This window comes from Apus apus, chromosome 1, assembly GCF_020740795.1.
Source record: "Apus apus isolate bApuApu2 chromosome 1, bApuApu2.pri.cur, whole genome shotgun sequence".
NCBI classification, from domain to species: domain Eukaryota; kingdom Metazoa; phylum Chordata; class Aves; order Apodiformes; family Apodidae; genus Apus; species Apus apus.
Window position 1 is genome coordinate 204720191 of NC_067282.1, and position 18583 is coordinate 204738773.

The 18583-nt window shown below is 47.0% G+C and overlaps 1 protein-coding gene across 3 annotated transcripts in view; it reads left to right on the top strand.

Annotated features, from left to right (window-relative positions):
* Window positions 1–18342, top strand: part of LRGUK (leucine rich repeats and guanylate kinase domain containing) — a 58276-nt gene extending 39934 nt beyond the window's left edge. For 2 of the 3 annotated variants that reach the window (XM_051612234.1, XM_051612251.1), the window contains 5 exons: window positions 4173–4261; window positions 12156–12290; window positions 13822–13851; window positions 16551–16720; window positions 17550–18342. In XM_051612234.1, the coding sequence (XP_051468194.1) occupies window positions 4173–4261; window positions 12156–12290; window positions 13822–13851; window positions 16551–16720; window positions 17550–17701 (576 nt within the window). In that variant the 3' untranslated portion in view covers window positions 17702–18342. The remainder of the gene's footprint in view (window positions 1–4172; window positions 4262–12155; window positions 12291–13821; window positions 13852–16550; window positions 16721–17549) is intronic. The other variant, XM_051612242.1, reaches the window with a different exon arrangement.
* Window positions 18343–18583: the final 241 nt, after the last annotated feature.

Genomic DNA, 18583 nt, shown 5'->3' on the forward strand with positions numbered 1-18583 from the left:
AGCTTGAAGTTCTGTTCCACTCCAGGGTGATGATGTCCTGATGATGAATGATGGCTTGGCAGGCATGACTTGCTGTACAATTTTGTCACCAGCTCTGTGCTTATAACCACCTCTGATGTTTAGAATTAGTGCTGTAGATGGAGCAAAGTAACAGACCCCCCTACCTTCATTTCCCAGGCTTTACAAAGGGCTCTCGTGTTGAGGTGGAACTCCCCGTGTTCTGGTTTGTATCCCTTGCCCCTGCTCCTGTCACAGGGCACAACTGAAAAGAGACTGGCCCCTCCTTCCTGACACCCACCCTGCAGATATTTATTTTCATTAATAAGAGTCCCTCTCAGTCTTCTCTTCTCTAGACTCAACAGCCCCAGATGTCTCAGCCTTTCCTCATCAGGCAGGTGCTCCAGTCTCTTCATCATCCTCGTAGCCTCTGTTGGACCCTCTCAAATGAATCCCTGTACCTTTTGAACTGGGGAGCCCAAAACTGGACACAACACTCCAGGTGGGGTCTCACCAGAGCAGAGTAGAAGGGAAGGAGAACCTCCCTTGATCTGCTGGCCACACTCTTCTTAATGCACCCCAGGACACTGTTGGCCCTCTTGGCCACAGGGGCACATTGCTGCCCCATGGAGAACTTGTTGTCCACCAGGACTCCAAGATCCTTCTCCACAGAGCTGCTTTCTAGCAGGTCAGCTCCTAACCTGAACTGGTGCCTGGTGTTTTTCCTCCCCAGGTGCAGGACTCTTCACTTATTCTTGTTGAACCTCATCAGGTTCCTCTTTGCCCAGCTCTCCAGCCTGTCCAAATCTCTCTTAGGTGGGGAGAAGGGTTAGAGAGTAAAATGGCTGACATAACCAGGAAGCCTCCCACCTTCCAGCCTTCTGAAATTAAATACCTCTTTTCAAGCCATGCAGAATTGAAAAAAAAAACAACCAACAAACATGTCAAGTGTTGTTTATTTTCATGTTCCCTTCAGCCCAAGGTTTGTTTGTTTAATGTGAGAGAAAAGCTGGAATATTCCTTACCATGGTGGCACTCTGCCCAGCAATTTGTTTTTCTCACTTTTTATTCCATCTTGTTTATTTTTGATTTTGAAAGTTCCCATTTTGTCAAGTCAGGGAGAAGTGGTTTATGATGAAGGAGGCAATAATTTACCTCGGGTTTAACTTACTTAGTGGCCACAAAGCTCTTTCTTATTACTCTCCTTGTTCAATGCTGGTAATACCTTTTTGTAATTTACTCCTCTAAATTTCCAATATATTCTTACATGCAGAGGAAACTTTACAGCATCACCTGAAGTGTCAACATAGCAAAATGCTCAAGGTGAAACACAGGTGCCTCTTAGACCATATTTAATGAGAAGAATATAAATATGTCTGTGGCCTGAAAGTAAAATCTTGTCTAAACTGTGGTATTTGGGGCTGAAAATGATTTTTGTGCTTTTGGCAGCCAAGTAATGTGCTGTCACTGCAGTAACCACATTCCACTGCCATGTGTAGAGCTGGAAAATGAAAAATATGAAGAAATTACTGTGAATTATCCTCAAGCAAAATAAGAAGCAGGAGCTGCTGCTCGGGGAAAGGCAGGAGATCTGATTCCTTGCAGCCTTATCCCTTGTGAGCCTGCCAGCCCTGCACTAATTTTCTGTGGCTGTAATTAACTCTATGAGGGATGAACAGAAATGGATCTATATCTGTAGTCCAGACAGAAAAAAGGATCAGAATTATATATTCCCAGAATCCCAGAATTATTGAGGCTGGAACAGACCTTTCAGATCATCAAGCCCAGCCTGTGACCTGACACCACCACATCAGCCAGACCAGGGCACCAGGTGCCACCTCCAGCCTGTCCTTGAACACCTCCAGGGATGGTGCCTCCACCACTTCCCTGGGCAGCCCATTCCAAGGTCTGATCACCCTTTCCATGGGGAAGTGCTTCCTGATATCCAACCTAACCCTCCCCTGGAGCAGCTTCAGGCCAGGCCCTCTGGTCCTGTCACTGGTTGCCTGGAAAAAGAGCCCGACCCCCCCTGACTCCAACCTCCCTTCAGGGGGTTGTAGAGAGGGAGAAGGTCCCCCCTGAGTCTCCTCTTCTCCAGAGGAGCCCAGCTCCCTCAGCCTCTCCTCATCAGACTTTCCCTGCAGCCCCTTCCCCATCCTCGTTGTCTCCTCTGGAGCTGCTCCAGCACCTCCAGACCCTTCTTGCAGTGAGGGGCCCAGAGCTGGACACAGGACTGGAGCTGAGGCCTCCCCAGGGCTGGGCACAGGGGGAGAATCACCTCCCTGCTCCTGCTGGCCACACCATTCCTGACACAAGCCAGGATGCCATGGGGATGCCCCACCTGGGCACACTGCTGGCTCATGTCCAACCAGTTGTCAACCAGTGCTCCCAGTTCCCTCTCAGCTGGCAGCTCTCCAGCCCCTCTTCCCACAGCCTGTGGTGCTGCAGGGGCTGATTGTGGCCAAAGTGCAGGACCCTGCACTTGGGCTTGTTGAACCTCAACAAATTTACAGTTTACCAAAAGAATGTAAAATAGACCCCATAACCTCAGTGAGCATCTGAGCAGAGCCTTCCTGAGCATGAGCAGGGAAAGAAAGGGGAGGAATTCACAGGAGTCATAATCATAGAATCATCCTGCTCGGGTCTTGAAGATCATCAAGTCATCATCATAATGTTCAGCAGATGAGCTATATTCCCTTTCATTGCTCATACTGTGACAAAACCCTTCTGTCACAGACATGTGATTTAGCTATTAAATTGGCAACTATTGCTGGCTATCCTTTGATAACAAAGCAGGCTTGAATAACTTTGCTCTGTGATTTACAGTTTATTTTTTTAAGCACCTTGGATTGCTGCTTTTGTCTGACCTGAGAAGTGACAGTGTCCTACAGCACATGGTCATTAACACACCCTTAAAACTCAGGATGACATTTTCCAGTCTGCTGAGATCCTAATGTGTTCATTGAACAAAGTCATTTTCACTGCCTTAAATTCACAAAAGCTAATTCCTACTCTGAGGGTGGGAATGTGGGTTGATATAGTGCTGGTAAGGCAGGTTTACTGCATTGCTGGAGCAAGAAGACAAGGACAGGGTGTTTGTGAGGCAAATTCTTCTCTATTCAGCTCCTTGGTGGTGCAAAGAAGCCTCAGACAACAGCACAGTTGGAATTATTCCTTCTCTAACATATTGGGAGGTTGGAAGAGGTGGGCTCATGAAAACTCCATGAAGTTCAACAAGGTCAAGTGCAAGGTTCTGCACCTGGGTCAGGGCAATCCCAAGCACAAATACAGGTTGGCTGGAGAATGGGTTGAAAACAGCCCTGAGGAGAAGGAGGTGGGGGTGATGGTGGATGAGAAGCTCAATATGAGCTGGCACCGTGTGCTGGAGCCCTAAAGCAACCCTGTCCTGGGCTGCATCAAAAGAAGCATGGCCAGCAGGGCCAGGGAGGGGATTGTCCCCTTTACTCAGCTCAACTGAGACCCCACCTGGAGAGCTGTGTCCAGGTCTGGAGAAATAAGGACAAGGAGCTGTTGGAGAGAAGCCAGAGGAGGCCCCAGAGATGATGGAGGGCTGGAGCAGCTCTGCTCTGGAGACAGGCTGGGAGAGTTGGGGTGTTCAGCCTGGAGAAGAGAAGGCTCCAGGGAGACCTGAGAGCACCTTCCAGTGCCTGAAGGGGCTCCAGGAAAGCTGGGGAGGGGCTTGGGACAAGGGCAGGGAGGGATGGGAGCAGGGGGAAGGGTTTCCAGCTGGCAGAGGGAGCTGGAGCTGAGATGTGAGGGAGAAATTCTGGGCTGTGAGGGTGGGGAGAGCCTGGCCCAGGTTGCCCAGGGAAGCTGTGGCTGCCCCATCCCTGGCAGTGTTGAAGGGCAGGTTGGATGGGGCTTGGAGCAGCCTGGAATGGGGGGAGGTGTCCCTGCCCATGGCAAAGGGATGGAAGTAGATGATGTAGCTTCACTGGAGATGACCCGCTTCGTTGCTCAGAGCCAGCAAGACTTCAGAGCACAGTTTGGTTTGTGTAGATTGGTGAATCATATTCAGCTCTGTTTTAGCTAGAATTTAGCTCTGCTCTTTTCCCAGAAGATGCCAACCATCTATAGGAATATCACAGCCAGTGAATCTACCTTCCATACTTTGAAGCTGCTGTCTAAAAAACCTGGTCACATCTCTTTCTCAGGAAGAAGCTTCTCTCCAAAGACGCCACTCGGCAGCACGTCAGGCTCTGTCAGAGAAGGCCCCTGGTGCTTATGTCCAGCTCTTTCAAAGGTAATGTAGAGGGATTCCAGCCAAGTCCTTTGCAATAAAGTAAAAAATGCCTGTTGGAAGTTTTCTTCTCCACTGCTTTTCAGGATGAATGATTAGAAACCGTGTCAGGGATGGCAAATCTCCCGGACAACCCTCGTTTCTATCACTCTTAAATCTAGCCCTAGAAATAGCTCACACACCACCTGCCTTTTGACTTGGGAGTGCAGGAGGCCCAAAATATACCACAAATGTATGAGGCAGAGCCATCCACAAGTAATTTTGTCTAAAACGAGGAAATGATGACATGCTGCCTCTCTGAGAGGGCAGAAAAGGATCCTTTTTCTTGTGGCTCACAGACTCTGGTATGTTTTTTAGCACTGCTGGTAATTAGTGTTGGAAAGTCACAGCCTTGCTCAGGACCAGGTTGTTTGTGGCAGTCCATCTTCTGTGGATATCTCTGTTTAAAGTACAGTTTCTGAAAGCTGATTCTACTTTTGCAGAATATTGGATTAGGGGTTGGAAGGGACCTCCAAAGATCATCGAGTCCAGCCCCCCTGCCAGAGCAGGGCCAGAACTAGGGCAGGTCCCTCAGAAAGGCATCCAGATGGGTCTGGAAAGTCTCCAGAGAAGGAAACTCCACAGCCTCTCTGGGCAGCCTGTCCCAGGGCTCTGTCACCCTCACAGCAAAGAAGTTCTTCCTCATGTTGAGGTGGGACTTCCTGGGCTCCAGTTTGAATCCATTGCCCCTGGTCCTGTCCCAGGGCACAAGTGACAAGAGCTTGTCCTGCCTTCTGGATGCCTCATGTATTGATAGACATTCATTAGATCCCCCTCAGGCTTCTCCTCTCCAGCCTGAACAGCCCCAGGTCTCTCAGCCTTTCTAATCTTTGTTTGTTTGTTTAATTATTATGATTTCTTTTTAATCTTCCTTCTACTTCTTTATAGTCACATCTCTGCAAAAAAATAAGTTGTTAGAAGTCTATAAATCTCAATGTACCTTCTTGGATTGATCTTTGGTGGCACTGCTGCCTTCCTCTGGTGTAAATCTTCCTCATCTAAATTCTTCTTCGCTTCCTTTTCCTTCTTGCCATGAAAAGGTTCAGGGTGTTGACACTGAAAGTAGCACATAGGCCTGGAAATCAGCAAACAGCAGAAGGAATAGAAAAGTTCACACCTTGCAGTTCATTTCAGGCCTGTACAAATGCAGTCACCAATGGTACCTACCAGAGGTGTTGCTGAAAATCATTACAATGACAAAGTCTGGAATTGACTACTGAAAAAATAAGAGAAAGAAAAAAATACCCCTACTGAATTCAACTGTCTCTAGTAAACCAAGGACAAAAGGTTAAAGGGAGAGATGAGTTTCCAAGTCTTTATTTAGAGAGAAGTTTTTTAAGTAGCTGATTCATTTGTTTTAAGTTATTTTGAAATGAGAAGAAAAAATGGAAATTAGTGCTTCCATTTGCTAGATGTCCCAGGTTTGATTTAGTGTTGCAGTGTGAGCTGTTCATCTGAGCCTACCTTGGTCTGTAGCTCTGTGCTGCCTTCATTCCTCAACGCTCCTTTGCTGCAAGCTGATTTTTGGACTTCAGGATCAGGCTGCTTTGGCTGAGCTGTCAGGCAGGTGAGAGAAAATCCTGTCACCCCCAATCAGCATTTGCAGTTTCCAGGCCCCAAGGGAGGGATGCACTCAGCAAGAGGAGACAACGTCCCATTCCATCCCAGAGCTTAAATCAAGAGGTGCCAGAAATCAGAATGCTCTAAAAATGGTGGAATTCTGAGAGAAAACTTGAATCCTGAAATGCAACAATTAGAAAGGGGAGAACCTTCTAGGTCATGTAACCCAGTCCAGCAGCAAGTGTTTGTTTTTTCTGTTGTTTATACAGAATCAAGTTTGAAATCCCCATAAGAAAGAGGTTTTCACCTTGGAAAAGCTCACCTAGGGTTTGATGGGTCTTGCTTGTCAGTAGAGAACTATTGACCTGGGTCATGAGTAGCTTAAAAGGTTCTTGCAGGTCATCTTAGCTGTGACAGCCTTCTTTGTGGACACTCTTAGGAAATGAAAGGTGATGGGGCTTTCTTTAGCTTTTGTCAGGGGCTTAAGCAAGGAATTTATCCACAGATTGTGCAACTGAGATAACACAAGGTGCTTGTGCTGTTATTCATAGTAATATGAGCAGCAGCATCCAAATGCTTTTGGGGTGGTTAGACTGACACCTTTTAAACTGTTCCCAGGTTCTTACTTAAACTAGAGATGTTGTAATGTCTTTTCATCTTTCTCTGTAAGTCTGTGCTTAGTAAATCCAATAGGGTTACTAGAAAGTCTCTCTGATTTGTTAATTAACTCTCAAAATGGATCAACCCACAGTATTTCGAGTGTCCCTGCAAGTGCTGGCAGAGAAGACACTGTGGCCTTTGTCTGAGGCACCACAATTCACTGTCTCTGCACATGTTGCTCCAAAATTGCACCAGTCTTTTCATGCAGCCATTATTGCCTTAGACATCCAGGTCCAACATCTCATCTCAGTGTTCTGGGTGGATCTATCTCAGCTTTAGTGCTTCCCTGATTTCTCTCTCCTATGGCACATCTGTGTTTTAAGTGATTGTCTTTCGAGCTGTGTTTTATATGGAAGTTTTTATTCTCTTCTTGTTTGACCACATAAATAGGACAAGACAAGGATAGTGAGACCCTGGCCCAGGTTGCCCAGGGAAGCTGTGGCTGCCCCATCCCTGGCAGTGTTGAAGGGCAGGTTGGATGGGGCTTGGAGCAGCCTGGAATGGTGGGAGGTGTCCCTGCCCATGCAGGGGGTTGGAACTGGGTGATCTTGAAGGTCCCTTCCAACTCTAACCATTCTACTTGTTTAAAATGCTTTTTAAAAAAACTCTTCCTGCCTATTCGTGCTTTCATCTTCTCAGCTTTGTTCTGATAATTTTTTATTTGGAACATGATAAACCTTGCCTTTATTTTCATTGTCAGCAGCAGTGTATGCATGTACTTTGTCCACTTTATCAGTCTGCCCTTTATGCAGAAATCTGGTTTCTTTCCCTGGCAACACATCCAGCCTCACACAGGCTTTTAGCTGGTGAGCCTTGAGGTAGTAACTGGGGAAAACTGCTGCTCTAGAGGAGCTGAGAGAAAAGAATGTGCACCCCTGCTTCAGTTATTCCAAAGCAGAGCCTCATTTTTGCCCTGACAGTGGAGCTGGAATTGACTGAAGGTGTGTATCTGTGTCTGTGAGAAGTACTGGCTCCAGTCTTGTTCAGCATCTTCATCAGTGACCTGGATGAGGGGACAGGGTGTATCCTCAGCAGGTTCATTGATGATACCAAACTGGGAGGGGTGGTGACACCCCAGAGGGCTGTGCTGCCATCCAGGGTGACCTGGACAGGCTGGAGAGCTGGGCAGAGAGGAACCTGATGAGGTTCAACAAGGGCAAGTGCAGGGTCCTGCACCTGGGGAGGAAGAACCCCATGGACCAATATAGGTGAGGGGGGGACCTGCTGGAGAGCAGCTCTGAGGAGAAGGATCTGGGAGTCCTGGTAGATGGTAAATGATCCATGAACCAGGAATGTGCCCTTGTGGCCAAGGAGGCCAATGGGATCCTGGGGTGCATGAGGAAGAGTGTGGCCAGGAGGTGGAGAGAGGTCATTGTCCCCCTCTGCTCTGCCCTGGTGAGGCCCCATCTGGAGAACTGGGACCAGTTCTGGGCTCCCCAGTTCAAGAGAGACAGGGAACTGCTGGAGAGAGTCCAGGGGAGGGCAACAAAGATGGTTGGGGGGTTGGAGCATCTCCCTGATGAGGAAAGGCTGAGAGAGCTGGGGCTGTTCAGCCTGGAGAGGAGAAGGCTGAGGGGAGACCTTCTTGATGCCTCCCAGTATCTCAGGGTGGGTGCAGGAGGATGGAGCCAGACCCTGCTCAGCAGTGCCCAGGGACAGGACGAGGGGCAACGGGCACAGGCTGGAACATGGGAAGTGACATGGAAATAGGAGGGAAAACAGAGCCCTGGGCCAGGCTGCCCAGGGAGGCTGTGGAGTCTCCTTCTCTGGAGACATTCCAGACCCACCTGGATGCAGCCCTGGGGAATGTGCTCCAGGGGATCCTGCTTTTGGGGGGGGTTGGACTGGAAGATCTCCAGAAGTTCCTTCCAACCCTGATGATTCTGTGATTCTGGAAAGCCAGCACCCCTTTTGTTCTGTCTGTTCTCCCTCTGGGGAGATGACATCTTGGAGCAAAGTGGGGCAGACAGAGGGAGGGAGGTTCAGAAAAGCAGAATCATTTCAAATTGCATTGGGATAGACACGAAGAAGGTCCATGCTTGGCACATTGGGTGAAGCTGGGATGGAATGACACTTCATTCCACTGCTGGCATTGCAAGTAACCTGAAGCAAAACAAGCACTTTAAAAAGTAATTTCTTCTAACTTAAAAAGAAGACAGTTGCTTGTGTAATAGGCAGATAATTAACTATGTACATTCTTAGCACATAGAAATACCAGTAAGATTAGCTGGAAGTTTCCACAATGTGTTGCTTGAATTGGAGATTTATTTTCTAGTTGTTGGAGTAAATTTGAATGGTGTAAATGATATGAGGAGCTCCAGTAAAGACCTGTTTGATTTGAGGGTATGTATCCTCGTTTCTGTGGTTGAAAAGACTCTTTTTTTGTGTCCAGACACTTTTTGTCACATAATGAGGAAGAATTCAGTCCCCTGAGTATTTTTTGCACTGGCAGTGCTGGCTCCTACACACCTGCCCCTTCCTTTTTTCCCATGGTCCCTTCTGTGCTGCCACTCCAATGTCACACAGCTCTGTGAAGGATTGAATACAAGGTACAGATCAGCTTTTGCCAGACAAAAAGGTTGGGTTTCTTTTCAGCCAGGCCCATTTCTCTCACTCTTTCAAGAACCACTTGTGCTGGGAGAGGATTGGGAGTGCAAAGAAGTGTCTGGGGGCCCAGAAAGGGCAGAGGACAGAGACAGCTCTGCTGGCTTTTGAGCTGCTCTGCTAACTCTACTTCAGTGAGGAGTGAACCAGAAATCATATTTATGCCAAAAAGTTCCTAAGGCACTAAACATCTTGAATTGCTTGTGTATCTGTAAATATGAAAAGATTCTTCAATGCTTCATCTCAAATGTTACAGGATTTAATCCAAACTGAAAGATATCCCTCAGTTTTCCTGAGTAGGTGGTAGAAAATTTTCAAAGTGGTGTCACACAAGAATCTAACCTATTTTATTTATTGCAACACCCCCCCCCCCCCCCCCAGGGTTATCTACATAAATTTAGATTCTTAAATCCAAACTGCTGAAAAGCTGGCCTCTTTGGGGTTTGTGCCTGTAGCTGTGCAGGTGTCATTAAAGTCACTTTGGTGTCTGATTGCTGAATATTATGTATGGGCAACGTTCAGTGGTTTGTTCTGAGTCATTTCACCAGCTGTCTGAGTGTTTGAGGGTCATAAAGAAGGGGCTGGGTTGAAGTCTCGTTCAGATCAGGCCTTTAGCTAATGATTAGCTTCTTGATTTTGTCTAAATGTTGCTGAAAGATCTGGAGTGAGCAAGAGCAGCCGTCGCTGAGGGGAGAATGTAGAACCTGCAGTCTTGCTTTTCTGAGCTGGGAGAAATCCAAACACTTAGAGTTTCACTGGACCTCCTTGCCAGAACTGGCAAGAGAGAAGGTCCATGGTCTGCTTGTGGTGGAGACACTCTCTTCAGGATGGATTTTCTTGCTGGGAGCAGATTTGCTCATGTGTGGTTACATACATGTCTTGCAGACCCTCTTGTCTAGTCAGCCTCTGTCTTCAATGTCATTTTGCTTTTCAGTTCTATTTCTATGCCCCTCTTGATGACCTCACCAGGACATTGTTCTGAACTACAGGGGTTTGTCTTTTCACAGGTGCTGTTCAACTTATCCAGGCTGTTTTCCTTTTGTTAAATTCCTGAGCTGAGGCATCCTGGTACAACTTGAACTACACTCTGACCTTAAACACCTAAAATGAGAGTACCAAACTTGAGAGGCAAGGTGAAAATGGCATTTAGTGCAGAGATCAAAGGTGAAAACACATCCCTCTAACACCTTCCAATATGCATCTTTTTCTTAGATGTCGGGCTCAGTGTTTTAATTTTATTTATCAACTGAGATGTAGCTTCTGAGAGGGGGTTCCAGGTTCTAAATCCAAACCTCTGCTCTGGGAAGTAGAGTTCATTTCCCTGTGGTGCCCCAGTCCCTGGAGAGGTGGCCTTGAATCCTGTCTTCAGATTTCTGCTTTGTCTCCTTATAAACCTCTGCTGCCAGACTCTGGATTTCTGTGCTATATATTGAGCTGAATTCTTTGCTCAGGGATTTTTCTTTTCTTCTTTTCTTTTAATTATTATTATTTTTTAATTTATTTTTTTTTTCCAGGATGTGGATTTACAAGAAATGCTTTCTGAGCACACTGAGCTCTGGGAGCCATTAATGAAATCAGATCCTTTCTCCAATGTAATTGGTTCAGGTTTTGATCTGAGCTGATAAGGAACAAACACTGTGACCAGCCAGTGGTTGCTTGACATTGAAACAATAACAGCTGGAGGCCTTGCACTAGGGAAACTTTATTTATAGGTGTTAATAAGAAGAAAAAACTGAAGGAAGGGAAAATTAAAGATGAAGAGTAGTAAAACCTTGCTTGCACTGCACAGTATCTTGGGCTAGGGACTGATTTCTGAGGAGGAGAGGGAGAAGCCTCATCCCTCAAGCACCAGAAGACCCACAGGAGGGAACAGACCTGCTTTGACAAGATGAGGAGGCACAAAAAGTCAGTTTGAGGTTCCAGCTTCTCTGTTCCCTCTGGGAAGGCAGCAGTGGTGTCCTTGTTGCCTTACTGGCCTGTGGGTATCATTGAGGGCTCGATGAAGAACTAAACGGTTTGGGTTTCTTTTCCCCAAACTGTAGCAATGAGTCTTCAGAAGTTATTAAACCTCCTTGAAATTATAGCTTCTCTCTGGAGCAGGAATCCAGCAGTTGCCACTGCAGTTAAAAATGTTTCTGATGAGCTTCCTAAGGAAACTAGAAAATGGCACACACACAAAGGCTCATTGCCCTTCAAAATAATCATAGAATGGTTTGGATCTTAAAGATCATCTAGATCAAATTCCTGGAGAGTTCAGTTGAGGTTTGCCAGTGGGATGGCTCTGGTACAGGGGGTAGATGTGTGGAATCTTCCAAGAGTTATACTTTTCAGTCCAGCATTTCATGAATCATAGAATCATGGAATGGTTTGGGCTGGAAGGGACCTTCAAGATCATCTAGATCCAACCCCCTGCATGGGCAGGGACACCTCCCACCAGCCCAGGCTGCTCCAAGCCCCATCCAACCTGCCCTTCAACACTGCCAGGGATGGGGCAGCCACAGCTTCCCTGGGCAACCTGGGCCAGGCTCTCCCCACCCTCACAGCCCAGAATTTCTTCCCAATGTCTATCCTAAATCTTCCTTCTTCCAGATGAAAGCCATTTCCCCTTGTCCTCTCACTACATGTCCTTGTAAGAAGTCCCTGCCCAGTTTTCTTGCAGGCCACCCTTGAAGGGCCTCTCCTGTTTGGCAGTTTTCAGTGCTGCAGCTCTGTGGGTTTAGCTCTGTGTTTCAGGTCTATAAATAAAGTGGTGTCAATACTGCCTTTTTTTAGGTGTTGGGCATGGCAGTGAAGATGAAACTTCTCACCTTGTGAGTTAGTCACAAGGGTTAGGATTCATCTCACCCCATTTTGGGTGTGTTTCATAAACAATTCTATCTCAACAAGCTGCCCCAACTGCTTATTGCTACTTCTCTCCCACTGGAGATAACACTTCAGCTAAGCAGGTCTTGTGAACTCCCAGAGCACTGGTTGTGCTACCTCAGTATATAAATGCATTTAATAGGCAGCTTCTTTTCTTTTCATATCATTTCAGGGACCTGGCAGTCACTGCTGCACCCGACAGCTTCCATCAACAATTACTGGAACCACCACTACATTCTTCTCTGCTCTCAGATGGAAGGAGCACCACCCAAGACCAGAGCTTCCCCCTGAGCACCCCCCAGAGCCGGTGAGTTGAGCTTCTGAGACACCAGATGGGGTGAAATGAGGGTTAATGCTGCAACAGCCTCCAAGATCTAAAACCATTTCCCAAGCTCATGCAGCTGTCTCATCTGTTACCTCCACAGCCTTATTGAGCACGTGTCACTGCAGCATAAACCACTGTCCTTCATGGCACTGCTTTCATTTAAACACCATCATTCACATACACAGGCAGGGAATTCTGAGAGCTTTGCTTCAAGAGGGTGGTTGAGGGGGAAAAGTGGCTGAAAGCAACTTGTTCCAGGTACAGGAAAAGAGAACTTGAGTGATAAATATGTTTCTTAAACAAATTTACTAGGCATTGCTATCACATTTCTGGTTCTCTCTTTCGAGAGGATTGCTGGTGAATGCCATTTGGGAGGCTCTGGGTGGTATCATGATCTTTAAATTGGTATCTTACCCATGACATCAGCAGACCCCATCAGGATACTGAGCTCTGTAGAACCTTTGCATCCTCTTACTAATTCAGACCTTCAAGATCATCGGGTTCCAACCTCCCTGCCATGAGCAGGGACACCTCCCACCAGACCAGGCTGCACAAGCCTCATCCAACCTGGCCTTGAACACCTCCAGGGAGGGGGCAGCCACAACCTCCCTGGGCAACCTGTTCCACTGCCTTCCTACCCTCATGGGGAAGAGTTTCTTCCTGATGTCTGACCTACCCTTTCAGTATAAAACCATTCCCCCTTGCCTTCACTTTCAACCCATATATTCCTCATCAGTTAAGCAGAACTCTTCGCTAAACTCGCTGTCGAAAAAGAACATCTCAGTGTTCCTTTTACATCCTAGAGATACTGCCAGTTCCCTCTCTGTGATGTACTACCCACCACTGTAATTACAAGTAGTTAATTAGCATGCTGTAAATAGGTTGAAGCCCTGGGCCTCTGCAGATTCTTTTGTCCTGAGTATTTGTGGCACCACGGAGCGCGCCGGAGGGGAACGGAGCGAGGGCAGGAAAGGAACCAAGTGGGTAATAGGTTGCAGAGGGATTATGCATCATCTGTCCTTACCAGCAAGAGGCAGGACCTCTAACTCAAAGGAGTGTGAAGGTATGATGAGCTGGAAAGGTCTTGCCCCTCACATATGGGAAGGAGCATGTCTTTCCACTCCACCACCCTTGGGTGTTTTGACTTCCGCGGTGTTTTCGTTCAGCGCTCTTAATGACACGCTGGGAAAACAACTGTGAGGAGAGAGAGAAGGCAAACTGCTCATCTGATTCATTTCCTGGGCATGCAGCACAGCCTGCAGCAAAATTGTATAAAGTCATGTTATCAAATCCTTTTGCCAGGGGAATGGGGAGAGTTTGGAAGAAATTTTCTTACAGGTGCGATGGATGGAAACGTTCTTGTGTGGGTGCATTTGAAATATTGGGGAGACAAGGCCCACATTTCTGGGGTGTTGTAGTAGAGCCTGTAGTGGTTTTCTTTGACTCCTGAAGTGGTTTAATATTTTCTTTTCCTTTCTCTCCAATGTTATGCTTGCCACGTGTGGAATGGAAGAAAGAGTAAACTAAAAAAAATCAACAAGGGGTAAGAGCATGAATGTGTTGGTCTCCAGGCACAGCCAATGAAGGAGATATTGTTTCCCAAAATCAGGGCCTGGAGATTAGTCTGATACCTCACTGCTCAACACTGTGTCAAGGTCCAAAGGTTTTTGCATTATTTCTTAAATCTGGCAGATTTTATTTGAGCCTGAGCTGTGGTGGAAACAGCATCGTTATTCCTCAGGTCACTAATGCTTGTAGGATTTGAGTCCTTGCAGTTGGACTGTTAGTTCTGCTCTCAAGTAAAACAGATGATCTTGATTGCATTTACTCCAGGCTGAAAATTAAAGGTTTCATTAGGACATCTGCCCACTGACCTGCAGTTTTTAGTAGGACAGTCTCTAATTATATCCATGGCTTCTTTTCATTGTGAAGACCGTAACGATGGTCTTCTCCTTGGAAGTCATCTATGATAATGATCTTGTCTTTCCTAATTTCATGGAATGATAGAATCACAGACTGGCTTGGGTTGAAAGGAACCTTAAAGCACATCCAGTCCCAACCCCCTGCATGGGCAGGGACACCTCCCACCATTCCAGGCAGCTCCAAGCCCCATCCAACCTGCCCTTCAACACTGCCAGGGATGAGGCAGCCACAGCTTCCCTGGGCAACCTGGGCCAGGCTCTCCCCACCCTCACACTACCAATCTGACCAGGATCTGGAGCAGTCCAGAGCTTTACTCCTCAGCTCATTCCTGACATAGTTTGTATTTAGCTGGATCCACACAGAATCCCTCCATCCCATTGCTCCATGGGGTAACACTGGGGGGGATTTTTTAAGCTTCCTGTTTTTCATTTCTTTTTCCATTTATCTGACTGGGAAATTTGCCTAGAGGGAACACATCCCTGCTCTACCTGTAGCAGTTCTCTTTGCTGTGCTGAGCCTGTCAGGGAGGGACCACAGATAGATTATTCAACCCCTTTACAGGACATCTGGCAAAAGCATAAAGGAGAGGTAGGTTCTTAGCTCCTCTGCCCCTCCCAAATACCTTGGACATCCAGATGGCAGAGGCTTCATAAGCTCTAGTTTTCCCACTTATTTTGGATGTTATTCTCATGGAGTGGTTTTACAAGAAACCTTAATTAAGTTGAGCATTTCCTGTGCCACTTAAACTAGGAAAACCTGGGTGCCTGCCTTCCCTTCCCACCCTGCCAAGTGGGAGGGAAATGATCTCCCACAGTTTACCTTGTCTTCTGCCCTTTAGGAAAGGGACATCTGGGGAGAAAGGCAGTGAAGATTCTTGTTGAGCACCTCAGGGTGCTGGATTTGAGCAGATCTGCAGGGGGTTAATTCTAACTATCCAATATCTCTTTTTAGCCTTTCTTTGTAGGCAAATGTGGGACTATGTTCTCTGAAGCAAAAGCAGAAGCAGTCAGCCTTTTAGAAACTGGAGTAGGGGGTGGTGGTGAGCCCAAGCTTCTGTTTGTGCTGAGCCTGGATTTACTACTCCCAGGAATTTCTGGCCACAGTTCTGTCTGATGGGTATTGCAGGCAGCTAAAATGGGATTAGGGCTGGAGTTAAGCACTTGGTTAAAGCATTCCATGTTTGAGGAGCATCCTAGGATGCAGTGGACCTCAGAGGAAGACACAAGCACTCAGTACTTGACAGGATGGAATATTCCTCTACCTTGAAGGCAATGGCAAAATTCTAATCAACTTCCCCAGTCCATCTAGGGAGCAGATAATTACCTGTTTCCCCTGGGAGCACCACACTGGTTTATCTCATTATTCATCATCCCTTCTTCTTATCCTAAGGATTTATTAAAACACCACAGAAACACTTACTTTCTGTTCCCCAGAACACTGTAATCACAGTGTTCTCACAAGCTAAAATGCTTCTCTGAAGAACTGCAGGATGACATTCTTGTGGCCTGCACCATGGATAAGGTCAGGGTGGATCATCTCTGGACTCCCTCCCAGATTCATTAATCTATGAATTGTTTTCTTTCACCTAGACCAGAACAGGCCTTTCTGTAGGAACAGACACATCCTGAAATGTCTCCAGCAGTGCTCCAGATATGGGTTTGCATTAAATAGCTGGTTATTGTGCTCTTCATATCAATCAAGGCCTTTCTCTCACTTTTCTTGAAGGGAATTGACAGTGTATAGATGGAAATGAAAAGCCTTTATCAGAACAAGCTCCACCAAGGTCGGTATCATTATCAGGGTCTCAGACCACTCAGGCTTTGGCTTGGATTAGATTTTCTGCAGCAAGTCAGAGGTGCCTTGGGTACTACTCACTGGTAAATGTCTGCTCCTGGCTCATTTTGTCACTTGGACACTACAGAAACACTCCAGGCAATTCCTGTTTTACCCCCCAAGAGAGAACATGGTTTTCGGTGCTGAACCCACAGGGCTGGAAAGGAGCTCGGAGTTCTGACCCCAGGTCTGAAGCTGATTCACTGTGTGGCAGGAGCCTCTCTACTGTGTGATTAATTCAACCAATACATGGAAACTGAGAGAGGCAGGAGCTGTGTTTGTGAGCACGGGAAGTTTTGAGAGGCTGGTGAAGTGTGGAAAAGCCTGGAGTCACTGAGAAGTGCTGGGATGTATTTCTGACTTGGGATTGAGTTGTGTGACTGCAAGATCAGCGATGCTGCCAGACCTGGTGCATCTGCTTATTCTTTTATTTATTTATTTATTTATTTATTGGAAGTTTGAAGCCTGAATCATTTCCCCTCTCAGCTGCAGAGAGTCTAGTCCTGGTGCTGGACAACTTCTGACCCCAGCTGGAGCAGCTGCTGGTGAAGGTCTGCTGGTTCGGAGCCCGGTTCCTCGTGCTCGTCTCCCTGGAGAAGCCAAAGCTGAGCATCAAGACCCAAGAGGAGCTGAAAATGGGGTGGACAGATTGAAAGGTTTGAACCATAATCAGTCACATTTCTGCTCAGAGTGTGTATCTGTCTTACCATGATGATGGAAGCTTTATTTGGGTGGCAGGGCAGTGTCTTGATGCTTCTGGTGAGGAGACAATGGGACAGAATCATCACAGCATGAATGCAGCATAGTCACAGAATGATGGGATGGTTTGGGTTGGAAAGGACCTTAATGATCATCTAGATCCAACCCCCCTGCATGGGCAGGGACACCTCCCACCATTCCAGGCTGCTCCAAGCCCCATCCAACCTGCCCTTCAACACTGCCAGGGATGGGGCAGCCACAGCTTCCCTGGGCAACCTGGGCCAGGCTCTCCCCACCCTCACAGCCCAGAATTTCTTCCTCATGTCTCACCTAAATCTCCCCTCTTCCAGCCATTCTCCCTAGTCCTCTCCCTCCCTGCCCTTGTCCCAAGCCCCTCCCCAGCTTTCCTGGAGCCCCTTCAGGCCCTGGAAGGTGCTCTCAGGTCTCCCTGGAGCCTTCTCTTCTCCAGGCTGAACACCCCAACTCTCCCAGCCTGTCTCCAGAGCAGAGCTGCTCCAGCCCTCCCATCATCTCCAGGGCCTCCTCTGGCCTTGCTTTCTCTCAATGAACTTTTGGAGCAATTAAAACCAGCGACTCCTTCGGAATAAAGTTACTCTTCCCTATGTATGAGGCAGAGCAGTCACTTGACATCCTGAAGATACTACCTTTCCACACCCCCCAAAGCTCTGGGTGTTCAGCTGGAGATCTGGGCGTGGGGTTTTTTTTGACTTTTCATTGCCATAAAACCCAGCTTGGTGTTTCTTCACTTCTTTCTGATTTCTGCAGAGCCTGAGCTCCCCAGTGACAATCTTCAGAGAAATCACAGCAAGTCCAAGACTGGTTCTCCTCATGTGCCTCAGCTCCTCAACCGTCCAGTCTCCCAATCCAAACCTGTCCTACCCCCAATCCCATCTGGGAGGAAAAGGACCAACCCCTGATAGCCAAGTCTTTGTCTTGAGCCTTAATTTAACACCACATCTCTCCCTTTAACAGGAATATATTTCTCTTCACCCCAGAAAACTCTATCAAATCTTATTTCTAAATCCATTTCTGATTAACTCCCATCCCCCCTTCCCAATAAGTTATTTATTTATAACTTTATTAAAAAGGAATTTCTGCATTTCCCAAAGCTAGAAATTATTTCCCCAGGCACTCTCAGATGGGAAATGGTGCAGATTTTTTTTTTTCCTAACAGCCACAAAACTGGATCTTCCATTAATTTCTCTCTTTCCTCCCCCTCCTGTATCATAGATTTAATTGAGGTGTGGAAGCATCAATATTGTCAGCACCAGTGAATTATTTTTCAAGAAGGACTTTGTGAAACCTTCAGGGTTAAGTTGGGAGCAAAAAACTAATTCCAGGTATTTTTCATTTTTTTGTAAAGAGCTGTGGAGGGTTTTTTTAGGGAATGAGGCAGATTTCTTTGATTTTTAAGTGTATTTAAGCAACCTCTTAAGGAGTCGTCAGAAAACCAAGATCTTAGGGTTATTGAGGAGCTGAGGCTGAAGGAGGGTGTGAAGATTTGGTTTTTCTGTCTGTGGGGCAGAGCCCTGACAAGTAATTAAAACACTGGAGTTAATGTTTGTCCTGATTAATTGTTGTTACCATCTACTTACAGAGCAGACAGTGGGGCCCCTTCCCCCCCACGGGGGCACGTTTTGCACCGTGGGTCCTCAGAGGTCTTTGCATGCACAGGAGGTACCACCTCCTGCCACAACTGGGGTCATGTCACAGAATCACCAAGGCTGGAAAAGACCTTTCAGATTCTCATAGAATGACTGAGGCTGGAGCAGATCCCTGAGATCATCAAGCCCAGCCTG